Raw genomic sequence first — 27,911 nt, forward strand, 5'->3', positions numbered from 1 at the left:
AAACAGTGATAGATTTGGGTGGTAAGGAGGAAATGCCTGTTTTTAATATTGTTTGCACCCATTTTTCATTTTAAAGAATTAGTCCTCATTGGAGTTCTGTAGGTTAAGCATTTTATTTAAACCTTTTGATTAAACTAGAACCTGTATCAAAATGAGTTCTTTGCTCAGTCCCCTTGTGTGGAAACTGGTATTTCTATTTATTACCTGATGATGAAATATTAACTTTTTTTTCTTTAAGTAAATGCCTCCTCTTATTGGTTCTCATTTTCAGGGATCAGATTAAGTTATGGGATGCAATTGAAATGGCCATTGGCTTTCTGCTATTTGAAACAATGGCAGGTTCCCTATCATTACATTATACCATTCGGTGGGCATGCAGGGCACGTTAATAGTGTCTAAAGTGAAGTAAATACTGTATGCCCCAGAGACCTTTCTATATGTTAATATCAGCTGTCACGGGACAACGTTGAAAAATAAGAGATTCAAGGTGGGACAAGTGGCCACAGTTTCTCAGTATTGATGGGTGTTCTAAAGGCTGTAGGGAGGTGGCCACCTCTCATCTCAGTGATCAGTTACAATATGGAGAAGGAGGAAAAAATGAGGGGCAAATGATGGTAGCAGAGGTAGCAGACAAGTGAGGTGGAAGAATGGGACAGATAACTCGGCAGGAATCTTCGAACAAAGCCGAAAGCCAGGGCCAGATATACAATGCAATTGGAAGGCAGTTTGAAAGAAAACTAGCTCAAGGCAAGGCTAAAGAGAAGGCAATTCTGCTTCAGTCAAGGGAGGAATTCTCTGGAGAAAAAAACAGACTACAAGGGAAAGAGGAGGAAAAATGGCTTTCAATTATCCACGTTATCTTTCCCCACCAATCATTACAGATGATGAATAGATGCAATAAAAGCCAATATTCAATTTTTCCAGTTTACATGGAAAGAAGGCCATAATACATTGTTAAGGGGAAGAAACAGCAGGCTACCAAACAGCATATATAATATGATCTCACTTTTTGCAATATATTTGTATGCACAGAAACACTCTGGATAGATTTATACAGAAATGTTAACAGTAGGACTACAAGTGATTTTTATTATTTTTCTCATCTGTATTTTCCACAATTAACATGTATTATGAATATAATAAGGAAAAGTCATATTTTTAAAGTTCTTTCTGAACCATTTAGACTCAGCCAATGTATGCAGAGTACCCACTATGTGCTGGGCATGATAATTAGTGCTTTTCTGAGCAGTCAGCACACAATTACTCTGATCAACAGTCCACTTGCTCTGACTGTTTTACAGAATTTTTTACTCCTAAGAGGTGAAAAGGACTTTAGAACTTTTTTAATGATCACGTTTTAAAAATTGTGGTGAAATACACACAATGTAACATTTACCATCTTAACCATTTTTGAGTGTACAGTTCAGTGGGATTTGGTATGTTCACATTGTCGTGCAAACATCACCAACATCCATCTCCATAACTCTTTTCATCTCGCAAAGCTGAAACTCTGTACCCCTTTAACACTAACTCACCATTCTGCCCTTCCCCTAACCCCTGGCAGCCACTACTCTACTTTGCATTTCTATGAATTTGACTACTCTAGGTACCTCACATCCGTAGAATCATACAGTATTTATTTTGTTGTGACTGGCTTATTTCACTGAGCAGAAGGTCTTCAAGATTCATCCACGTTGTGGCATATGTCAGAATTTCCTTCCTTTTAAAGGCTGAGTAATATTCCATTCTATGTATAGACCACATTTTGTTTAACCAATTCATCTGTCAATGGACACTTGGGTTGCTTCCACCTTTTGGCTATTGTGGAGAATGCTGCTACAACCACAAGTGAACAAATATCTCTTTGAAACTTTGCTTTCCATTTTTGGGGGTATACGCTAAAGATTATATTTTAATGCAGTCTTAGGGACAAAAGCAGGGACTCCACCAGTAGTATCCCTGAGAAGTGAGCATCAGTTGCTGTTGGAATATCCCCAGGGAAAAGAGCTCACCAGCTCATAAGGCAGTAACATAATACAGTGGTTAGAGAGCACAGGCCTTGCTGTCAGACAGAACTGGGTGCAAATTCTTGCTCCACTCCTGACTATATTGTATGGCCTTGGGAAAATCAACAATCTCCTTAGTCTCAGCTTCCACATCTATAAAGTAGAGCTCTATCCTATTAGGTGACTATAAAGATTAGGTGCATCACATACTTGATGGATTTAGTACATAGAAAATGCCCAGTAGAAGCTATATACAATCAAATAACTCTTTTTCTTAAAAAAGATCTTATGATAGTCTGAAGCTGCCTACTTATAATGTCTGCCTTGGTTCAATTTCTACCCACTTGAAAAAACAGAGACCCCATCAGTTCTATCTTCTACAGGATGATGCTTCAGGCATTTTAAGAGATTTCCACTGGACACTGGCCTTTGGGAGCAGAAAGCCCATTTTATTTTGCATCTGTTTATTAGAAAGCTTAAGTATCTGCTTGGGTGACTCTTCAATTCTTATTTCTCCATCGGTAGAAAGCAAAATTTTGTTTTCCCAGATAACTTTTCCTGTAATTCAATTAATATAAATGTCATGCTTTGTAACAAGGGTATCAATATAGAAAAACACAAGTTTGCCTAGGAAATCTGCCGACCATGTTCTAATTATGTTTTTAAAAATTCTTGTCAAAAATTCCTCTTCTGAACTAATGTCCTCTTGAAAGGGAACTTATTTTTTAAGGTATATTATTATTTTTATTATCTATATCTATGTATATCTAACACTTTAAGTGGTCCCAGAAAATAGTTCCTCATTTAAGGAAAGAGTTAATATATACACCTTAAAATTAAAATATTTAGAACACATAATTTTTACCTCAAGATATCTTTTTTTGGGGGAAAAATGACAACTCCATTAACATAGTTTCTCATTAGACAATTGGGAATGACTTTCTTCAAGCCAAATGTGGCAGGTGTCACTATGGTAAGAAACATTTAAGCTGTTGTCCCCATGACGCCAAATATTTAACAGAAACCAAAAAAAAAAAAAAAAAAAAAAAAAAAAATTCAGTTCCAGATGCCAATATTGGGCCTACATGACATCATTCATCCAGATGCGTGGAAAATCTGGATTTTTAAGAATTGAATTTTTGTGGTCAGCATTATGAAAACTCAGATTCTGGGTTAAGTAAGGCATTTGTGAAGGAAAGCCACAGTGGCATATAATACATTTTGATTATAAAGAAATAAATTGAAAAGAACACAGCATACAATTTCAGGGCTGTGAATCACAGCTTATATAAAAAATACTATGTAAAATACAAACAGGACATTTCAAAGCTGCATTTTAAAGGCTCTTAATGAAGCAACTTGAGGACATTCGTGCTTTGGGAAAAGCAATCATCCAATACAGAGCCACCATCTCCAGTTCTCCCCCTCTCATTGAACTTGGACACTTACGCCAAATGTACAAAAGTAAATTATGTTCTTCTGTTTTAATGCTTTACAGGTAATTATGCAACTTCAAATTCACCAGAAAAGTGTTTGAATATTTGAAGGTATGGGAGAATAAGCAAATAACTCAAAGAATTTTGTGAGAGGTACTGAATAGGAGATTTTAATATCAGACGCCATACGCAGGCCAGTTTAAGAAGAAACAGCAGAGGTGGGAAATTCAAGAGTTAACCTTCTCCCTCCCCTTTTAGCTCCCCCTCTCCTCCCAGCTGCCTTCTCTGCTGATGCTGTACTTTCTGTGACCCTGCTTCAGTGTGAGGAAGGCTTCAGATACAACGCAGTTTAACCTGTGCTGTCGACATAGCAATAAACCAAAGCCCTTTACAGAGGGGGCAAATGGACCCAGGAAGGCAAATCTATCCCATTCATATAGCACCTGGCCATAGTTTTACAAACAGAGGCAAATAGTTATAAATTAGGCATCTGGAGATTCCACACACAGGCATGTGCACAAAATTGCTCCAAGAATGTTTTCAAACACCGCGCTAAGAACCTTACAGAGAAAATACTTTCCTTATGTTAATTATGATAAAATATCGCCATGTTCTAATTAGGAAATCAGAGAGTTTATTTCAAAACGTGAATCTAATTCTATTTCACAAACCTCTAAATGCCTCTACCTATACTAACTTTGAACTTAAAAAGCCTTTTACTGTTTCTCAATATACAGCAGCCATTCCAAAACTTTTCAAAAATATTTCTTCTCCTTGACCTAGACTAGCACAAAACACAACTGTCTATGGGCAGACAAGCTCTGGATGTCTGAGCAGTCCTCTTCTCTCAATCACCTGCTTCAGATATGACTCATACACACCCCTTGCCACCCACCGCACCTTGCTCCCCAGTGGTCAGCAGTAACCACTAACAAACACGTCTTATTTCTGGACCAACACCAGCAACTTAATAGGGCTCATATACCCTTTTCTCCCTCTTTCTTTTAGAAAGCTTGCCAGGTTCCTGGGGACCCTCTAATGAATACAGAGGAGTGGCTGGTCCCTCCATGCCCAGCATGCACTCTGATGTCACTGGCAACCAGATATTACTTTCAGGTTCTGTAGGGGCCTGCTTCTGTCTGCTTGCATTTAGAGGACCATGAATTCCTAAAAGAGGGAACACACCCTAGCTAACACTGGGAAACCTTTTTGTGCCATAGCTAAAACAGTTCTTCTTCTACCCACTCAATACAAGAAGCAAAAATTGCAGGCAAAATTTTCTGTGATTTCTGAGAACACATGGAAATGTGGCTGGTGGGATCAGGAGGAAAGGGAAGACTGGACAGGGTCTGGAAAATGTGGCCTTTTGTGCCAAAAGACAAGTTAAAATGCACCTGATGAATAATACAAGCTGCACCACATACAGAAAAGATGAGAGCGGCCCACCTGTGTCTGTTGAGGGATATTTACAAAGCTTGGATCCCGTGGTCCAACACTGACGAATCGGTTTGCGGGGGAGGTGCTGGGTGTCGAGTAGGCTGTGAAGGGAAGGGACACATGCGTTCAGGAAGCGGCACGAGATTGCACACACAAACAACACCAAAACACACAGTCTTCGAGCCGACGCAGCTGATTAACAAGGAAATGTGCAAACACTGTAGCTAGCAAAGGGGTCTGGCTAGCAAGGGCATTTCAGACAGTCAAAAAACGGGGAAGAGGGATTGGCTTCCAAAGACTGTTGGGATAAAATGATGTCAAACTAATGCTCAGACGAGCTATTTTCTCCTTCTACCATACAAATTAGAACATGCAGGACATTTGCAAAGTATACTTTCTGAGTTAAACATGAGCTCTGGAGTCAGAAAGAGATATCCTATTCTTTAGAGCAGAGGGAAAAAGAAATTAGGTAGGAAGGGGAGGAAAGCAGTTCATTTTACAAGCTTGCTTTTCACACCGTTACACTCTTAAAAAATCATGAAATGGTCCTGTGCCTCTACAGCTAGAGATCGAAGAGGAATCTTTATAGAAGGAACTAATGGGTTCTCCAGGAAGGAGATAGAAAACCATTCAGAATAAGCTGTCTTTATAGGCCCTGTAGTGTCTAGAATCTTTATGATGCACAAAATATGCTTTTCATATTAACATTTGTAGTCTTCCCATCCTAGAACCTTTCTGTTCAGGCATAAACTATCAAGACCCTTTATCAACTAAGATATCACACTGGAACCTCAGGTACCACACTTCAGTTTACTATCCCTTCTTGGTTCATGGAAGTTTTGTTGTTGGTTTTCGTATCTGTACTTAAGAGCTTCTTTCTACTTTAATGGGAAAAAATTCAGTGGCTTTGTTGTTTCACTGGCTCATAAATCCAAAGGTACATTTTGTTTTTTGGTGTCCTGCAATTCACTTCTTTATCATCACCTCCAAGGATTTGTTCACATTCTTCCTCTGTACTAGAATCTTTAGACTGTTACTCAAAAATTTCAAATGTCTTAACAATAATGAAAAAGGCCTAAGGTTTTTAAACTAACTCCAGACACACATCATCTAAGAAACAATCTAGGTTTTTAAGCTAACTCTAGACAAACACCATCTAAGAAACAATCAGGATATGCAACTTTTTAAAACACAGATAATTGAGGGCATGATATCAAATTCCTGCCAGATTTTTTTTTTCCTTATTGACATCATCTGCTCCTCTTACTCTGGCTTTCTGTTTCACAGAAAATTGCTCATACTTCTTGTTTCTCTCATTAAACAAATCTAGGGATAAAATTTCCACCATCTGGCCCAGACCCTGTTGGTTGTCTTTGGTAAGAGCTAAGCCACCCAAACAGATCTGCAACGGTCACATGGATGTGGACATGGCTGTGTTAAAACGGCACTGAACAGAGGCTGAGCATGAGGGTCCCTGATGTCTCTTAAATAAGAAACTTTCTGTGGTAATAGTATTTGTTTTAGGAGGATCTATTCAGTAATGACTTTATTTAAAATGATCTAAATGTATGATATGTCATACTGTCTAGCAATGTAAATCTACTGATTTTGTCTCTAGCCCATGCTATGCCAGACTAATTTGAACAGATTTGAGAAATACCTCTGCCTTTAGCCATTCTGCCTGTACCTCTCACTTACTGGTATGGGGGTAATTTAATTTTTTTAAAAGCTCAGTAAAATAATCTATATTAAGTGTACCATTCACCCCATGGCTCTACTTTGATATGCTTTGAGAAACAGCAACATAAAGTTTTTATATTGAAAAGGAGAGACTATAATTATCTGATAGTGTGTTCCCCTGCTCTTAGAGCACAAAGAGGATGTGGGAGGGATAAAGAGGAAGCTAGGAGGTGAAATAACCTGTTGAACCTGTTAGTGGTTAGGGAAAAAAGTGTTCTTTCACACATGAATAGGTAGGTAGGTTGAGAAGGAACAAAAAGGAATGAAGGGTATATTAAGGTATGAAGTCTATGAGTGATTGATGACAGACGCTGAAACGTGAGTCCATGTTTGATGGCCCTGATAGAACAGTGTGCACTCGCCTGCTGCTCATCATAGACACATAGCAGGATTTCCTATGACATTCTTACCATACTGGGGACATCCAAAACAAGCATGCTAACTGATCCCAACACAGAAGCCATTCTGGGGGTTGGGGAGGGGGGGGTGTCATTTTTTGTGAAGATAGCTTCACTATAGCAAGCTTGCTAAATCTGGAAAGGTATTTATATTATATCCCATCATCTATTTTTGCTTAACCTCAATTTCTCCATTTGAAAGATTTAGCATACAAATACTTTAGCTACACAAAATTTCTATGAGGCCAACAATCAGATATTTTCTCTTCTTCAATCATGGGACAAAACTTGCAGTCTTAGTTTCAGAGCATCCCAGAAGGCCTTTCATGCTATCAAAGCCTACCAGAGCTTCTAGAAATTTGATTCTAGTTCTTTAAGAAAAAGAACAATGGTAAGAGAGGTGCTAGGGGGTTTGCATTTATATATATATATATATATATATATATATATATATATATATATATATTCATATATAACAGCTACAAAAGTCTACTAGTCTTTGAGTACTCAAGTGAAAGAATGGGACAAATGGTGCCCAGGCAAGTTTATTCCATAGAAAGCTAGCTTCTGGGAAAAGGACACAGGGAAAATAAAGGAAGGAAGAAAGAAATTCTGACTCATCTTCCATTATTCTAGCAGGGCGGTTACCTATAACAGGATATGGTCCCAAAAATGATATAAGTTGAATTTGATTTTCCTACAGAAACAATTGGATAAGGGAATTACACTGTTGAATAAAACCTTAATTGAAACTTTTTGTTAAAACAACCACATTTACCATAGTGAATCAATTATACATGCACAGTGAAGAGCTTACAATGTGAATATAAAATCAAGCAAAGGGGCAATAAGGTAATTAGTTACATACAACTGTGTATACTATGATATTATATCATATTCATATCTTTCTTAATTAAAATTCTTGCCTTATTTACAACAGCAATAATCAAAGCTGTAGGTAGAACTATGAAAAATAATAAAATCCAGAAAATAGTTTTCTGGGGAGATTATTGTAGGACATTTTTGGGAATTCTGGAGGGGAGGTTCAGAAGTACTTGATGACTTACTGATAAAGTCAACAGGGAAACCAACTTGGCTACCTAATCTTATTATAAGAATCCTTATGGCAAACATGACTATTAGAAATCAAATCATTGATTATTTGGCTGCTTCTGAAACAGAAAGTGTTTGCTTTTTTTTAGCAGCCATTTTACCTATATTAGCAATAGCGCTATGAACCATTTTCCTAACATTAAAGAATGTTCCTATAAGAAGCTTCTGGCAAGCTCTCATTTGCACTAATCTGACCATATTTTCTCTCTCTCTCTAATGTATTTCTTCACATTATCCAAGAGTCTTAGTTTGGCCTGCACTACAGCAGTAAGTTTCAAAATCCCAAACCAGAATTTGATCCTATATCCAGAAAATTTGCATTCTTTCTGTGTTACCCCCTTATGGTAGGCATTGCTAATTATATAATCCTTCACTTAGACAATACCGGTCCTGCCTCCCTAAGATCAGTCGGGGAATGGCTCAAGAACAGTTCTCTCTTTATGAACAATAGTTTGACAGGGCCTCTGAGGATGCTAGGAATTATCTCTAGGGGCATTGTGGGGTACATGGACATGACGGAGTGGGGTGGAGAGGGTTAGTAGGGGAATCATCCATCAGTACTGCTCTTTTTTTTTTTTTTAAATAGAGACGGGGGTCTCGCCATGTTGCTCAGGCTGGTCTCAAACTCTTGGGCTCAGGCAATCCTCTCGCCTCGGCCTCCCAAGGTGCTGGGACCAAGCACTGCTGTTTATCATGGCGGATGTCCCTGAGAGGACTGAACCGCCTCTACGTCCTCAGAAATGAATGTGGCTTACTGACTGCTAGCCAAACAAATTCCAGTTTTTGTTGTTCCTGTGGTAGGTTTCCTTTTTTCTTTTTCCAAATGGGAAGGTATAAGGGATATATCTGCAAAAACGAACCATGGCATTTCCAGATGAATTAGTTTTGAGTCTGTAATAGCCTTCACTCAACCATTATACCTGAACATGGTGTTGAAAACGTGGTCAAACTGATTTGAGTGGAGATGCTTTCAGCTTGTCTTTGGAAAAAATATGACTGAAGAAGAAGATATTAAGATATTAAAATATTTATGCCAACGTCAGTTGAGGTTTCTTTATTTTTTTGAGATGGAGTCTGGCTCTGTCGCCCAGGCTGGAGTGCAGTGGCAGGAACACAGCTTACTGAAGCCTTGACCTCTTGAGCTCAAATGATTCTTGTATTTCAACTTCCTGAGTAGCTGGGACTACAGACACGTGCCATGATGCCCTTCTAATTTTTAAAATTATTTGTGGAGATGAGGTCTCCCTATGTTGCCCAGGCTGGTCTCAAACTCCTAAGCTCAAGTGATCCTCCCACTTTGGCCTCCCAAAGTGCTGGGATTACAGGCGTGAGCCACCACACTCAGCCAGTTGATGTTTCTTTAAGATAAAAATAATATTAATAAAATTCCCCAAATCTGACAAACTAGAAAATGTGAGTTCACATTGGTTTGTTTTGAAAGCAGGCAGTTAGTTTCAAGGTTTAGTTCAAATTTAGCAATCACTAAAATACATGTAATCACAGAAAGGCAGAAAAGGGAGAAAATTTAGCCAGATTTCTTCCGTGTAAAGGGTAAACCTGAAAGGGGAGCTGCTCTTTGAACAAACACCCCTCCATATACCCACAGGGTGCCCAGAAGGAGGCTAAGTGGCTGGTTTCACCTGAGGCTGACCTACTTGAGTGACAGCCAGCTCCTCTGGCCGCGGCTAGGAGGAAAATGTGAGGCACCTTGGCAGAAAAGATACGGCAGGGTGAGCTTTGAGGTTCTGAATTTACTTCCAGATGCAGGAAGCGATGAGGTACCCTAAACCCTGGCAGCCTGGCCTACAAACCGACATGAAGTTTGAAGAGAAACTGGTCTTCTGTTTTATCAAATACTCCAAATATACGGAAGTAGCAAACATTCACCCCCTCTTCATTCCCTTAAACTCGATCTACCAAGTCTAGCTTCCGCAGTGCATCACAGAGACATTTTAATAGATTCACTTTTTTCTCTCTCTCCAAGAGATATTTCAACACTTGCTACGTGCCAGGCTCTGTACTGAGCACTATGGAGGATGCAAAGGCGAGTGAGACACACTGCTATCCCCAACATGTTACAGCCGAATGGGGAGAGATAAGTACAGAAGATGGAAACACGAGTGCCTAAAAAGTAATATAAATAAAACTCTGCAGGGTGTAAAGGACAGAAAAGTGACACTGGCAGGAGGAACAGGACAAGCCTTACAGGGGAGATGGAGCGGGCTTTTGGGATGGGCTGTGAAAGATGTGTTGGTTGACAGGTTCCAGTGGACTGAGGCCACCAAGGGCACAGCACAATTGGAGGAACAGAGGCAGGGAACGGAGCTAGCAATTGTGGAGGGAAAGGAGAAAATAGAGAAATTGCAAATTACGTTTTGCCATACAGCAAGGAAAGGTAATATTTTAAGGATCAGGGATCTAAATGTTTGAAAATGACGGGCAAGAAGCCTGTTGAATTTATTTTAAGAGGAGGAAATAATTTACAAAATAAACAGACACCAAATTTCAATTCTAAACACTGTTAAGGCAACTAGACATTCTTCCACTCTAAACCTTTCCCTTCTCATCTCAAATATCAAGATGCACCTTCATGTGTTCCCTCGTTTTCAGAAACTCAGACATATTCATGTGTGGGAGTCTCCCTCTAAAGCTAGTCGAAAATTCAATTTTATTCAAAATAGGCTTACTATATGATTCTACTACCTGCTCAAAATTTGCCAGTTATTAGACAAAAGTAATCAAAACAAGTTCAGGAATATAGACTTAAACAGAACCCTGGGTATTCAAATTGCAATTTTATTAAATGTTTATCAGTGACTCCTGGCAGTAAAGGAAACGTGCCTAAGAAGCATTCAGTTGCAAACTGAAACAAGGAGGTGGCTAAATACCTCATTGAAATAATGTCCCGAATCTTTTAACTGCACTGTCATGCTATTTAAAAAAAAAAAAAAGGCCCTGTGAGAAAACTTTCATTTCTAAAAATAATGCAGAAACTGTTAGAAAATATATCGGCTAATTTCTACATGAAACCATTACAACTGAACTCACTTAAAAATTTGAACAGCACTATTTCTTACAAGGTCACAAAAGAAATGCTAGAAAGTATTGGAGTGTTTTTCCTTCAAAGAAATCAATTGGTATCGACAAGTTTACAGGGCCTGGGTTAGTATTAGTAATATCATTAGATAGCTAGAGAAACAGCCTTTTAAAAATCTACAGGCCTTACTTACACATGATCCAATATTCAGAGATTTAGAAACCCCCACATGATGGAATGGATGTTGTAGTTTTTATCCAGATGTTTAGCATCTAGAGGATAACTACACCGAATTTCTATTATTCTGATCACATCTGTACAGCTACCTCGTCCTATTATTTCTGCAAATCTTTTGTCTCTACAAACAAGTTACCAACAGCAACAACAAAAACTCACAACCCTCAGGGCACAGAATAAAAGCCTCCTTATCGCTAGTAATTACAGAACAACATACCCACAAGCTTCTTTCCTGAAAAGCTAATGAATTCTAACTTAAATATATTAGCAATGCTTAACGTGTATGCTAACGATTTGCATGGCATGTCTAAGGTGCCAAGAAGTCACAAAAATCATGAAAAGAAATAGTCTGGCCAGATGGCTTTGCTCTGTTAGTATTTCTGTTTGTATTAAGGATCCTAAGGGCAGTAGGAGGTCAAGCTATATCAGAATTTGGGGTAAAAAGTATAGAAAGGGAGGTGCAAGAGAATTCATGTTATAATGTGCACACAGAGAGGAGACCAGAGTAACCCTTCAACTGGAGACGCTTTGACCTCATGTTACCAAAATCTGTGCAAGAAGAAGGCACTTTACAATGAGTGCAGTGAGTGTTTCCTGTAGCCAATCTTTTTTTTTAGAGACAGGGTCTTATTCTGTCACCCAGGCTGGAGTGGAGTGCAGTGATGTCATCATAGCTCATTGCAGCAAGTGATCTTCCCACCTCAGCTTTTCCGGTAGTTAGGACTACAAGCACGTGCCAAGGTGCCCAGCTAATTTTTTTACTTTTATTTTTTGTAGAAGTAGGGGTCTCACTACGTTGCTCAGGCTGGTTTGGAACTCCTGGTTTCAAGCAATCTTCCTGCGATGGCCTCCCAAAGTGCTGGGATTACAGGGGCAAGCCACTACACCTGGCTCACAGTCTGTCTGTTTGAACTGCCTGTAACATTCTTTCTCAAAATAGTTTTTAAAGGCTAAGAATACAACTTTGTTTCAGTTCATTTAAATTTATTTCTGATGGCTGATCCAAATTTTATGACTGTCATTTATTTTTATGTGTATGCTGTGTGTTGCTCAATTGACAGAAAATGTTTATTGATCAGAAGCAACCATGTATATGGGTAGGGACAGGTGAAAGTTATATTAAATAGCCACAGGGAATAAACCCTGGATTCGGCTGGGGTTTGCTAAAAAAAGAAACTTAGATCAATATATTGGATTGCTCCCTCTTGAAAGACTTCTGCAGCCTCTCGAAAGGCAGTGCAACTCTGGAAATCTACTTCAGGAATTTATCCTCCACAAATACTAATAATACAGATAAAGGTTTATGCTACAAGATGTTCATTACATCATTACTTATAAGAGCAACAAATTGGAACCAACTTATAAGTTAATGCTTCATCCATACATTGGAATATTTTGCAGCCATTAATAATATCTTAAAATAATAATGTAATGTGCTTATAAGACAAAGTAAGAATCATTTACAAAACTGTATAATACACACATACACACATATATCATGATCAATTATGATTAAAATATGCACAGAAAATGACTGGGAAATATGCACAGAGAGTGATTGTCTTTGAAGACTGGGATTATGGATGATTTTTTTTTCTTTTTTGAGATGGGTCTTGCTCTGTTGCCCAGGTTAGAGTGCAGTGGCTTTAACATGGCTCACTGCAGTCTTGACCTGCTGGGCTCAAGTGATCCTCCTGCCTCAGCCTCCCGAGTAGCTGGGACCACAGGTGTGTGCCACATGCCTGGAAATTTTTATTTTTTGTAGAGACACTGTCTCATTATGTTGCCCAGGCTGGTCTTGAACTCCTGGGCTCAAGCCATCTTCCTGTCTCAGCCTCCCAATGTGCTGGGATTACAGGTGTGTGCCATGACACCCAGCCAGATTATGGATGATTTTTAAATAACGTCCAGTAATTTTTAATCTTAAATAAAACACAAATGGAACCTAAAAATCTCAAATAATACTTTTTTTGGAGATAGTGCAACCTAGTAAATAGAAAATAAATTTTAAAAACCAGCAAATCCTGGATTGAATTCATTAGATCTCTTATTACAAATGTGATCTTGGCAAGCCAGTTAACCTCTCTGAACTTCTCTATATAGAGTACAGTATAATGGACATTACTCCAATCTCCCAGCCCTTTAACTAAGGCTTTACCCCTCTGTGATATCCAACAGGTCACTCTCTTCACAGGAACAGTCCAAAGGGTGATCCCTATGGAGAGGCTTTGCAAATAGGATGGGAAATCCCTAAAATTCCAATTTTAATATAATTGATACAAGTAAAGAAAAACACTAAAAATCATTTCATCAGGGACTACTGATTCCAATATCTGATAAGGGACATTATATCCCCAACACATTTGCCTTCCAACATTTAAAAAAGATAACACCCAAACTTCTCAAGGGTTAATGTTATGATCATACTTGTACACAGTTTGAAAAGGTGTAAATTGGCACAACCTTTCTGAAAGCAATGAAGTAATGTGTATCAAGAGGAATGTTCATACTGTTTGTATTAGCAATTCCAATTCTAGAATCATATCCTAAAAAAATTATTAGAGTTGGGGACAAAAATACATGTCTAAGGATATGCTGGAGCATATTCCATAGGTTAGAAGAAAAGTTTATATCCTATAGTAAGAATATAGGTAAAAATTATTTAAAATCCTATTTCTTAACTTTTTTTTGAGTAAGAAAAGGCATAAAATGTGAATTAATGGCATACTAGATATTATATTCGGTATGGTCACAATCATCTTATATGTGTACACACACACACACACACACACACACACAAAGATGAGGAAACAAAACCAAAATGTTAATAGTTGATAATGGGAGAATATAATTTTCTTTTTTATGCTTTTCTATATTTTGCAAATTTCCTAAAATGCCATATATTATCTTTATAAAGAAAGACTTAAACTCATCTGTCATCTGAAATAATAAAAAACTAAGGTGAACACAAGAGTTGACTGGGTTATGACGACCCAAATGAATGGAATCATCCAATGTTCTGTTCTTTTTCCTATTCCTTCTTTGTAATGCTTATCTCTTAATCTTTTTCCTGCTTTGGTTTCCATGTTTTTCATCTATTTCAATGTACCCAGGATGGTGTTATTCTTGACGTAATGTAAAAGATTTTTAATGGGGTGTTTTAAGATTTTCAAAGGAAAGCTGCATGATATTACACCTCTAAACATAGTATGTGTCCTGGTAGAGTAGAAAACACTGGGCTTTGGAGTCCAGCAGACTGGGATCTGAACCTTTGCTCCGTTTCATCTTCTTTAAAAGGGGCTAACAATTCCAATTGTGCAGATTTATAATAACAAATGCAACTAAGGTAATGCATATGAAAATACCTATCAAAATGCTTGATTTTTAATAATTCTTTTTCTTTTCATTTAAAAAATTTAAACACTAAAATATTAGACTACACAAAATTAAAATACTCTAAAAAGTATTTATAACAAATTATGTTATAAGATAGTACAAGTACATTTATATTTAATGGGTTCGTAAGGCAGAACCTGCAACCAACTGATAGCTACTGTGAATGAAAATGCTCACCTTACACTGAACCCCATGCTCTCTGTGAGGGGGAAAAGAGTATTATTTTTTACTAGAAAAATCACACATTTTTGGAATCACTCCAAAAGTTCAGGTTAGTACAGCTAAAAGCTAGATGTATAAAAATTGCCAAGGATTTTATGAACTCCCCCATGTGTGAGTATGTGGTTTTGATCACTGTCATCATTTTAGTATAAACAAGATTATTAGATCACTAGACAAATATTTTTAAGAATAAAGAAATCATAATATTTGATATAAAAGGAGGACTGAAAACTTAGCAATATCTTTCTCACTGGATAAGGCACCAAAGTTGTCTGCCAACAACCTTGTCCCTTTCCCTGGAGTAAACCACTATTAGTTTCTATCCTTCCACATACAGTCTGATATGTACATGCATCCCCTCTCCCATGCAGCATTCCATACATATTTCTTAGCACTCTCCTTTGCTGAATTAATGTAACAATATAACTCAAGGATTAGTCCATGAATTCATGGAGACAGACCTATCTTTTTATTTTTAAAGAGCTCCTAATGTACAATACTCAGTTGGTAGGTATTTCAGTTATTACCAGTCTCTTATTATAATCAATGTTGCAATCAATACTTTATGTACATTTTTGTTCATATGCCCTAGCCATGTATGCACGGCTTACATGTAAAATTTATATATGTACTAATATAGGTACAAAATGTAAACATGTTTTTGTGTTATAAAGTTTATCACACATATTTACATTTTATATATATAAAAAACTAAAATGTCCTCTGTAGAGGCTGAACCAATTTACAGTCCTTTAGTAGCACAAGAGAATGTCTGTTTTCCACATGCTTACCAATATTGTGTTAAGACACCTTTTGATCTTTGCTAATCTAATAGGTAAAAATATCATTCAAGTTTTAATCAGTATTGCTCTCATGATACATGAATGAGATGTCTTTCAAATGTTTTCCTTTTCTGTTTATATCCTTTTCTTGTCTTTCTATTGGATTGTTGGTCTTTCTCTTACTAACTTTTAAAAATAATTTATATGTTAGATAATTTAGCCCTGTCACGTCTGTTACAATTTTTTTTTCTATCTTTTGTGTTTTGACTTTGTTCATGGTGTTTTTTCCATGCATAAATTCTGGATACTTTCCTTTCACGGATGCTGGTTTTTTGGCATTATTTAGAAAGCCCTTCTTTACTCCAATAGTATAAAAATTTGCCCGTATTTTCTTGTGCTATTTTATGGCTTAATATTATATTTTTGATTCCGGCTGAAATTTGTTTTGATGTAAGAAACATTATTTTTTCCAGACTGTCCCAATATACTTTACTCACTAACCCCTTTTGCTTCTCTAATATAAAATGCCACTGTTACCATAGATTAAAATACTGTACGTATTTAAGTCTCTTTCATAATCTCTCAATTTTTGAAACATAATGGGATAGCAGCAGCACTGATAGTGGAATTAAAATCAACATGGAAATCGAGCAAAGTAAAATAAGTTCCCTGGCACTAAGTGACATCAGACTTTAAACTAAGAGTAGGTGAGAACAATGAAAGAGTTTGGGGATTGTTCCGTATCTTGTCTGTGGTATTGGTTACAAGAATGTTATTAACATTCACAGAGCTGTACACTAAAGAGTGAATTTTATTGAATGTAAAATTTTAAAATTAAGAAAAAGAACAGTAACATAGTCCAGGCATCACTAATGAAAAAAAACAGTTCCGCGAATGGAAGCCACTAGCTCCTTTTTTTCATTCTTTCTTAAAATCTACTGCTTCTTCTCTGACAGAGGAAACACAGTCCTTATATTTCCCCTCAAACTTTCTGCCCTCTTCCTTTACCTGCTAATAAGATGCACTCTCTGGAACAGAAACCAATTCATACTTAAGTATAAACAACTACTAACATCTTCCTCTGTATTTCTCCCATTGGGTTTTCACTGAAAAAAAACAAAACAAAAAACCAAAAAACCAAGAAGCTTTGGGCTAAAGCAAAGATCCTCATGCTACAGCCAAGCCTATGAGCTCTAGGTTGAAGGTGAATTGGATGGAAATTATTACTCTAGCATCCTGGCTGAATGACCTTGAGAAAGTTACTTTATCTTTCCATGCCTTGTCTTTCTCAATCTGGCTAACAAGAGAATTTATTTCATACGATTATTCTGAGGATGAAGTAAGATAATACATATATAAAAACATTTTGTGAAGTGGGCTGGGCACAGTGGCTAATGCCTATAATCCCAACACTTTGGGAGGCCGAGGCAGGTGGACCGCTTGAGGCCAGGAGTTTGAGACTAGCCTGCCCAACATGACGAAACCCTGTCTTAACTAAAAATACAAAAATTAGCTGGAAGTGGTGGTGCGCACCTGTCATCCCAGCTACTCAGGAGGCTGAGGCATGAGAATCACTTGAACCAGAAAGATGGAGGTTGCAGTGAGCTGAGATTGCGCCACTGCACTCCAGCCTGGGTGACAGAGCAAGACTCTGTTGCAGAAAGACAAACAAACAAAAAAACAAAAAAACAATTTGTGAAGTGCCTGACACATCTGTAAAAGTAGAATACTTGGGCCAGGCACAGTGGCTCATGCCTGTAATCCCAGCACTTTGGGAGGCTGAGGCGGGCGGATCACAAGGTCAGGAGTTCGAGACCAGCCTGGCCAATATGGCGAAACCCTGTCTCCACTAAAAAATACAAAAATTAGCCAGGTGTGGTGGTGGGTGCCTGCAGTCCCAGCTACTCAGGAGGCTGAGGCAGGAGAATCGCTTGAACCCAGGAGGTGGAGGTTGCAGTGAGCTGAGATAATGCCACTGCACTCCAGCCTGGGTGACCAAGCGAGACTCCATCTCAAAAAAAAAAAAAAAAAAAAAAAAAAAAGCAAAATACTTTGTTGTTGTTAATTTCTGACAGTAGCAGACAGCTGTGGTTCCCCCCCGAATCAGAAATCTAGTGACATTGTTTGTAATTTATTCAGTTACAGTATGAGGTAGTAGAAAGAGCATGGAAAGGCCTGTATTTGACTCCCCACCAAACTAACCTGGAAATGTAACCTCCATCGTCCAATCTCAGTTTCCTTGCCTATGAAATCCTGACCTCATAGGAGTGTTGAGAAGATGGGATAAGATAATATATATGTAAAAAGAGCTTTGTTAACCAAAAAGCATTGAACACATGTTAATTATTATACGAGAAATTTTAAATCCCAGTCATAGATTATTGTTAGGTTCTTGGCTAATGAATTCATATTCATTTGTATAATGAATATATACAAGATTCATCAAAGATATAAAAATAAATAATAAAGGTAACTTATTATATGCTTCTATTTTAATAGAATTCTAGTTGAAAAAAATCAAAGTTCATAGTGAAGAAGGCATGGAGAAACATATTGATAGGTCTTTTATGCATTTTTAAATTGAGTTTTTGTGTTCCTACTTAATTAAAAAAATATGCATGTTTTATCTTCCATCATAATTCAAAAGTGTTTTTTCTCTTTCCATTATATTTCTAGATTATGATGCCAATCTTCATTTTTTTCTGGAAAAGTCCATTTTTATAGTATATTGATTCCAATCTACAATATAAAAATTGGAACTTAAAGTACAGTTACCAGAAAGAATTGTGTATTTTGAATTACCACAGCACAAACAGACCCAAACATAATGAAAGATTTGTCCCATGCCTGAGCTGTTCTCAGGACTCTTAGGTCTATTCATTCATTGTACTACATGTTCAAAAAGGAGTCCCTTCTCAATTTAATGAGATGATACACACAGAAAAACCCAGTCACCTGCAAAGAGCTGTGAAAGGCAGCTTATTATGATCAGTCCAGCAGTAAGATGTCTAATAGGCATCTCAAACATAATTTGGTCAAACCGAACTTCTGATCTCCACCCCTCACCCAGAGATGCCCCTCCTGTGGTCTTCCCATCTCAGCTGCTGGCAACTCTATCCTAGTTGCTCAGGTCATAAACATAGGCATCATCACCAATTCTTCTCAACCCACATCTAATGTGTCAGCAAATCTTGCCAGCTCTACCTTTCAAATATACCTGGAACCCGCTTACTTCTCATCACCCCCATTGCTCCCATGTTGGTGCAGGTCATTAGCAACTCTTGCCTGGAAGATTGCAGTAAGTGCCCCTCCCTATCAACCCTGCTTGTTTTAGTTTTCTCCATTGTACTTACTGGTCCTTAACTCGCTAATTTACTTATATTTTAATTATTGTTTATCCCCTTCCACTAAAATGTAATCTCCACCAGGGCAAGGGATTTTTGTCTGTTTTGTTCACTTTTATATCCCTTATACCTAGAATACTGGCTGGCATGTAGAAGACGCTCATTTTATTTATTGGAAAAATCCAGCTTTTTAACTCCCTGCTTTAATTCTTTAATTCTTGCTCCTGACAATCTATTTTCAACAAAACCTTCAGGACGTATCTATTACAATCTAGGTGGCATTACCTCTCTGCCCCATCTCACTCAGGGTAAATGCTGAAGTCCTTATAAGAGCCTATAAGAACCGGTGTAATTTACATCCCCAAGGTCCCAAATGCATCCTCACTCCACTCTGACCTCACCCCCTGCTTTCATTCCCTGATCTCACCACATTGGTCTGCCTTTCTACTGGCTGGTTCTTCTGCTTGGAAACCTCTCCTCCTACTGCATCCTGGCTCACCCTCTCGTCTTTGTCCAGACTTTGTTCAAATTTGCCCTTCTCAAGTAGCCCTCCTCTGATCACCCTGCTTAGAGCTGCATCCCTCCCCTCTCGGCTTGATTTCCCTATGTAGCACTTACATATCACCATCTTATATCCTACGTACCTTTTGTACTCACTATTTTGTTCACTGTCTTTCTTCCCTCTCTAGAATCAAAGTTCCATAAGGCCAGGGATTCCCTGCTGAATCCTAGCACCTAGAAGAGTGCTTGGCACATAGCTGATGCTCAATAAACATTTACTGAATAAATGAAAGAAGTGGTCTTTTTCAGTAGGTATCAAAACCCACACAGGTAGTTAATCTGTGGGAATGGAGCACATTGGTTGTGAAATGCTCTTACAGGTTATGCTTCCATTTGTCATAGTATCCTAAAGAGACCTGGCACAGTCTATCAATCTTTCTCCAAACAAATCAAGATTATAAAAATTATTCTTGCCCCACCCCCACTTCCCTATTTCTTAGGGCACTGGTAAGGATTTTTCCCATTAAAATGTATTTATTTCACAGGATTTTTTTTCCCCCACATCTGCCTTCCCCCTGCTTTTCTGGCCACAGCTGCAAAGTTTAGTATTAGTGCCAGAGGCAACTGATTAGTTAAAAAATACACACTCTGCTCCAGGCTGGCATCCATTTGTATTTCATTATAAGAAGATATTAAAAATGATGCCTTGGACTTTTAACCGTCTACAGCACAGCACATCTGTTACTCCTGTTTGTTCTGATAATCTGACTACGAGAGTGAGTAGAGCAGTTAGTGTTATTCCATCAACACATAAGGGAGTTGAGGTCTAGAAAAGCTGATAATACAGCAGACACTTGGCATATTTTCCTACTTTTATATTTATTTATTTATATATATATTTTTTGAAACAGGGTCTCGCTCTGTCACCCAGGCTGGAATGCAGTGGAGTGATCTTGGTTCACTGCAGCCTCGACCTCCTAGGCTCAAGCATTTTTCCTGCCTCAGCCTCCCAAGTAGCTGAAACTACGGGTGCACGCCACCACGCCCAGCTAATTTTTGTATTTTTTGTAGAGATGGGGTTTCACCACATTGCCCAGGCTGGTCTCGAACTCCTGAGCTCAAGCAATCTGCCCTGCCTCCTAGGCCTCCCAAAGTGCTGGGTCTACAGGTGTGAGCCACGAAGCCCAGTCCCTATATTTATTTTTAGAATTGTATTTTATTGCAAGTCATCTCAAACTCCTAAATAGAAAAGGCTGTTTTACATCATACAGTTTACATTTTTGAGAACAGCCTCCATTTCAGACATCAAACTGTTGGGATGCTGAGCACATGTACTGAATACCCTGTCATGATGCTCCTTCTTGCTAAAGTTGAGCTCTCATAAGCTGACAAGATAAACAGAATCCACTCAACCTGTGTGTTTAATTTCTAAGAAAGCACCTGATTTCTGAAACTATAGTTTTGCCCTACATTTTTATCTAGTGGTAATCCAATTTTAGGCCCCCCAGCTGGTTTCAGAAGAAAAGTTCTATCTTCTCTTAAGGCACCAGGATGTCATCCCTACTAAACAGCTTAGAAGTCAACTCCTCTAAAATACCTTTACCTGGAGGCCCACACTGGACCAAACTCCCTCCCATGTCTTCACATGGCACCTATACACACCTTTATCCCAGTGTCATCCTGTGTAAACTGCCTGTTTACCTTTCCCTCAATAGATCCCCATTTCTTGAGAGCAGGGATCCATCATCTCTGAATCCCACGCACTAACACAGCCATGCCGTGTCATAGATGCCTGATAGGTGCAGGCTGAATAAATGAATGAAAAAGGCAGTCATCAAAGATGAATGTTAAGGGAGGGAGAAGCTACTTCACTCCTGATATTTATTCCCTTCCATCTACTCTTGGCTTCTCTCCACCCTCTCACCTATTACTCTCTAGGTTGTAAGAGCTTCAAAGGAAAAACTGGACATGACTAGTCCCTACCACCCCACCCTGTCTCTTCCTCTTCGGGGACAGGTGCTGGTGGGAAGCACACTGCCACCCGCAGCTTCATGCCATCAGCTTTACAGGCTAGGGCGGACCATATGTAGGAAGGGCTGCTGTGGTCTAGCCCTGCCAGTGACCTGGTAGCTATGACGATGTAATTGGGGGTTCAGTGTTAGGAAGTGCCCTGCCCACAGTTATAAACTAAATTCTCTCATAATAAAGGTGATATTTTGTCTTCTGATTTAAAAAAATATTTTATTTATCAATTGGTTTAGAAATCAGGGCATGGGAGAGGATATTTTAAAATGAGGGCCCTTAAATCCCCTCCAAATAAGGATGAGTGGGCTTCAAGATTTTTAATTTGAAAGGCTTCTCCTACGCTATAAATTACAGCTCTCCCAGCCTAACACCATCTTGTTAAGAAAGCAGAAAATGGTAAGCAATAGTATGCTGTGAAACTACATATTACTATGAATTCATCATACCCTAGAAAAGCCTTTAGCTGAACAAGGGCTAAAATGAATGATGATAAAAACCTTTCTGTGTCATCAGTAGAACATTTTGTTTTGTCTATATTTCTAGAATCCCATGATTCAAAAAGTAAGTATCAAATTATCTGTATCAAGCTCTGGGACTCTTTCTCCTGATATTCTCTCTCCCCCACCCCACCCCAAATCTTAAGTGCTGCTCTAACATGCAACCATATGAGTTGGATCTGCCAAGACTCCTTCTGCCCTTTGCCCCTTAGTGCTGACAAGATGCTTGAGGCTGGGCACAAGAGGATGATAGGTATCATCTTATACATAGCACTTGGTTCAATCCACGGAGTGGAGTCCAGAACTGTGGACCCAAAGGCATCAACTCAATTTAGGGGTTGAGTAGCTTCTCCAAGTCCTACAGATATATTTTACCATTACCCAAGCCTGGAGCCTTCCACTATGTAAGAGTTTGGGCAGATAATAAAATACTCCAATGATCAGAACTGATCTCAAAACAAACATGCCAGGTAGATATTATCATCTACATTTTATAGAAGAGGAAATTGATTCAAAGAGAAACACAGTTAGTAATTTGAAAGGTGGGCATTTGAGCCCCCATCCTTTAGACTTGAACAGCCACACATTACTATTTCCACTCTTCTGCTGTGCCTCAGCAGAGCCTCATTCCCATTACTGAAAAACTCATTAGGACACACGAGCCATTGAGAGTGGAGGTGAGGAGCTGTTTCCATGGAATTGATTGCATATTACTATGCAGCTTTTAAAAGACTGTGGCAATGTCCTGCACAGACAGAGAGAAGACGAGCAGAAAATGGTATGCAGAGGCATGGACAGGGCACAGTAGGCATAATCTGTAAGCCAACATCCTCAAGGAACAGATGTAAGTAGAGTCTGGGGGCAGTTATTTCTCTGACTTGTTTAAAGATGTTACATAAATACACAACTAGCAGGGCACTTATTGTGTATTTATGTGACATCTTTGAACAAGCCTCAAACCTCTGAGAAGCAGAGGCTTTCCTTCTAAGCTGAGCTTCTAAGATCCATGGGCCAAGCCCAGCTTGCTTCTCTGTCATTGGACACTGAGGGTTTTCTCCTTTGTTGACAAGTGTTGAATCACCTCTTACCAAGAGAAGTAGGTCTTCCCTAGATTGCCCCTGAACCTTCAATCTTTTGGCTATTGATACAGAATCCATGCACAGTGCTGCTCATTTCTGCATATATTATCAAAATGCATAAATACTGGATAACCCAAAGCTCACTCTCTGATGTGTCCATGAGGGCCTCTAGCCATCTGGATTCCGTGCCCCCAGAATCAAATTCTATGAACATGGCATAAACAGGGGCTCAGTTTTCTTCATGTCTCTTTCCCTCCTGTATTCACTATCATTATTATTCCAATACTGAAGGTAAGGAAGCTGAGAGGCCTAGAATCTTCATTCACTGTATTCATCCAGAGGACTGTCCAATCCCGATGCTTATGTCTACAAAACACTCCCCACCATGTCCCGTTCCATTCTACACCTATTACTGTGGTTCAAGTTCTTGGCCTTAACACTCCTTTCCTATGCTGCTCTTACATCCTTTCCTCTGTAGATTCCTTGCCTCAGTCTCACTTCTTTTGACAACCCCCTTGAAGGCTTTCCTTAGGGTCACACTGCCACAGCTCCTATCCTTCTCTTATACTTTGCTGCCTCTTTACAGCTTTAGGGAAGGTGCTCATCACACTATCTATCAAGGCTAGGGCATCCATCCCCTAGGAACTCCAGCCATCACTCTTTTTGTCATTATTCCAGGCACTAATAAAAGCCACATTTGTGCATTCAAACTATTTCTATCCCCTTGCCATATCTAAAACATCAGGGAATATCTGGAGAATTACTCTCTCTCTAGTTCAAGTAATCATTCCCATCATCTAAAAGGGTTGTGAAATCTTATATTCTTTGATTAAATGTTCTCAGACTGTTCAGAGAAGAGCCAAGACTTCACTCCTCCTTCCATCCTACTCTCCCCTCTATCTCCGTACCCCAGCCCCCACCCCAACCTCTGCCAAACCTCACCATGCGACTGCCAGGGCTACTAGTGTTGATCTTCTGCCAGGCTCTTACTCTCAGCGAATGGTCAGTGTACACACCTTTGAGTTGATGCTTTGATCTAGACATTTTCTCCTATTTGATGTATGAGGTATATAACTTTCAAGTACATTTCTCTTAGACTTCAAGTTCCTGGAAGGCAGGGCTGTCTGTAAGAATGAGGAAGTTTTTCTAAGCAGAATCCATGTAAGTAGCTGCTGCTTGATGATGGGAATAGCATTTGAAATCCCTCAAATAATACACAAAATGTAATAGCTCATAACTTGACTTCAGTCCTAGGTATGTAGCTACACCATCTCATCCACCCAACACCCAGTGTTTTCCTCATCTGGTGGAGTACCCAAGAGTCATGTTCACTTTGATTCTCGGTCTGGCAAACTCATGCTACAACATCACTGGGGATCTGTGCCTCTTTCTAGAGCCTATACAGCGAGGGACAAAGCCTAAGTGTGGATTCCAGTGCATACAGCTTTAGAAGTGACCGGCGCCTTGTCGCAGCCATACTTACTTGGTGACGTGGGGGAGGCTGCACCTCCTTCTGTTGACGTGGTTGGAGGCTTTGTGTCTGGCACCGGCAGAGGCACAGGCCTGGCCATCGGTGGTGGCGGTGGCGGTGGCAACATTGGGGTGGGAAGGAATGGGTTGTGCACCTTGCCTTGGCTGCTCCCATTGGGCTGTGAGGGTGGGGGGCAGAAAACACACATACAAGAAAAAGAAGAAAGAGACAGCAACCATTAGCTGCTTCTGAAAACAAAATATTCATCAGGCACCTTTAATGTAAATTACTAAGTATCTAGCTGCTTGAATTCTTCCATAAGCCCATATGGAAATGTCCATTGTTGGGTTCTGTTCTTAAGGCATTTCACAAAAGTACTCTTAGCTGCATGTGCTCCATGCATCCTAAACTTATCTCTTGAACTACATTGTCCTTCTTTGCATCTGGTTTCATAAAATCACCTGCCAATCATCACTTTGGATTTGTCCCCTGAGTAACCAACTTTTGCTTGGAATCTTTTGTATTTTTCTGTATTAACTGCTACCTTCATTATCTTTCTCATGATTATTAAATATTTAATATCTAAGTGTTTTATGGACTGTGGCATTATTCCACTATGTTTCTTTACATAGATAGAATAAAGTTTCCTAAATATGCACTTGAGATAAAAAAGTAATATTTTATTTTCACTCTTCAAAGTTGATATTATATAACATTTAATAAATGTGTTAAGTGAACATAGAAAATTTTGTTCACATATTGTATAACATCAGGCACAGAAACTTTAGAACTCAGCTGTCAGAAGTCTGCTAGGGAAAAATATCACTTCTAATTTTGATTTAAATTATATAAGCATATGCCATAAGAGTCATATTTATTTTGCTGCCTGATGTTAAAACAACCAAATAACAGCTCTTTAACAAAAAATTCCCCTCTAAAGAGAGCAATAAAACCCATTTTATTTTCAATTTTTTCAAAATAGTTTCATGAAGAGACCTGCCTTAAGTCCTATAAAATTTTGATCAAAATGCAAAACTGGGCATTTGACAGTTATATAGGGTGTCAGGACTATTACAAAAATGGTTAAAAATTTAGAAGTCAGATGCTTGATGCTGGTGATCAGCTCAGTTTTTTCACTGTTTCCCAAGAGGCCTCTATTCAACCAACGACAACAGTTCACATTTAGTCCCCAATCAAAATTCGGTTGAAGGAGATTCTGCTGTCCCAGGCTTTTACATTTAAGCTTAATAATTCTACAGAGGCAGTCTCACTCCCCCATCAACATTTACTTATATATTTAGTATTGCTCCTCAAAGACTACCTCGTCTGACGATCAGAACGCTGTGCTTTCTTGCCAGCAACCTTGCCTTTGCGTTATTTCTGAGTGGGCTGAGAGTCCATAAGTGAATGCTTTAGAATAAGCCAAGCAAATGAATATACAAGCAAAAAGAAAAGAGGCACCATATTGATTTGTTGTCTAGACAGAAATGTATCTGCTAACACATCACCAGACATTAGTCAAAGCTGCCTGTTCTGGCGCAGATATGCAGAATCAGGTATTTCTGCAAGTGAAAAAAAATCGGTGACAGGATGGTGTGACATACTATCCTAAATTGGCCAGTAATAATTATGGCTAATCTGTGACTTCATGCACAGTTATTAGTAGAAAAGGAAAATCAAATTTGGCTTTATGCTGGTCATTGTTTATTATTATTGGCCTTGGGATACAGCTTTCCACTGTAAACATCTAATCCTATATTTGAAATAAAATTTCTGATTTTTAAAAATCACTTTTACATTTGGAATGCCATTTCAAATTGTGATTATTTGGTTTATTTGAGGAAAAATAAAAACATTCATGTGAAGCTATTGAACACTGTTTAGCTTTATACCAAGATAAGTGGGAAAGATAATGACTTGCAGAAATAACAAACCATAATAAACTGTACTTTTAGCATCTTGAGTTCAAGTACTGGTCAACTTGATCTAAAGTGTTACAAGACTGTATTTTTCAAAAATATCAACTTCGTTGATCTGAAACATCTGTCCCCTTCATCTCCCTACCTCTCTCTACCACCCCAAATCATTATTTAAAACTATTTGGTCTTTCTATTTTGTTAACTGTATGAGCCCTGGGGTTAGAATGCATGAGGTGGAATGATCAGCCCACAGAACTTAGAAGGTTATATAGTTCACCCTTGAGCTGATTTATATCCATAAACTTGACAGTTGCAAACTTAACACAAACACTGTTTTTAAACCCTGACTAATCACTCTTAGACCAAGTTAACTTTCCCACAATCTAGAATAAATATGACATTTGCCTGCAGTCAGTCAGCACAACATTAGAGCACAATGTCACATGATCATAAGGTCTCCCCTTGTTATTTTTATATTCGGCTAACATTTCTAAAGAAATGGAAAAAAAGAGGTTTCCTTACATTGAGGAACCCCACCTGTCCAGCCTGCTGACCAGCATCAGGGCAGACAAGTTGGACAAATTCTTTCAGTGTCTCCTGAGGGTGATAGCGGATGGCTGGGTGTGAGAAGTAAGGCCCAGGCTGCTGGATAATGGGTGATGTCGGGAAATGAAGAGTCGATGGTGTTGCATGCGGACTTGCTGCAGGAAAAGAAAACATCAGGGTTATGAAAAGAAAGACCTGCTTTGTCATAGCTGAACCCGATTCAACTTCCTCCTTTATTTCTCTTCCTGGCCCGATTCACAATATTGCTCATGTGACTGAATTTAACACTGGATAGGTCTGACAGATTTTCTTCCTTAAGGCTCTAAGACAAACACGGAGGTTAGATTAGGGTAGAGTTTCAAGCTGTCTTTCTATTTTCAGTGGACATGAGTTATAAAGGCATTAATAATCCTTGGTGAGGCTGAAGATTATTCATTACCTTAAGAGCCTTTTTAATGAAGCAAGCAATAAAAAATGTATTTGGTAGATTAGACCTGACTTAACTGACATTACATATGACAAATTCTAGTTTGCACATATGGATCCCCTTTCACGCTGAGCTATCCATAGACAATAATTCATTGTTAAAGCTCTTATACCCCTTTCAAGGAAATTTCTAGGGACTAATTCAGGATGAAAATTTTTTGAAGTATGTAGTAAATGATCACTTAATGAACCCATGCAATTTGGGTGCCTCACTTTACACGGATGGTTTATGTCGCCTT

The 27,911-nt window shown here is 38.7% G+C and overlaps 1 protein-coding gene across 7 annotated transcripts in view; it reads right to left on the reverse strand.

Moving 5' to 3' along the window:
* The window catches only part of NFIA (nuclear factor I A), a 386,822-nt gene that overhangs the window by 31,306 nt on the left and 327,605 nt on the right, over nt 1-27,911 (reverse strand). For 3 of the 7 annotated variants that reach the window (XM_001157327.8, XM_063801256.1, XM_009459058.5), the window contains 3 exons: nt 27,163-27,341; nt 24,734-24,899; nt 4,889-4,980 (listed from right to left, as the gene is read on the reverse strand). In XM_001157327.8, the coding sequence (XP_001157327.1) occupies nt 4,889-4,980; nt 24,734-24,899; nt 27,163-27,341 (437 nt within the window). The remainder of the gene's footprint in view (nt 1-4,888; nt 4,981-24,733; nt 24,900-27,162; nt 27,342-27,911) is intronic. The other 4 variants (XM_009459072.5, XM_063801248.1, XM_009459063.5 and 1 more) reach the window with 3 other exon arrangements.

Source organism: Pan troglodytes, chromosome 1 (assembly GCF_028858775.2).
Source record: "Pan troglodytes isolate AG18354 chromosome 1, NHGRI_mPanTro3-v2.0_pri, whole genome shotgun sequence".
Lineage (NCBI taxonomy): Eukaryota > Metazoa > Chordata > Mammalia > Primates > Hominidae > Pan > Pan troglodytes.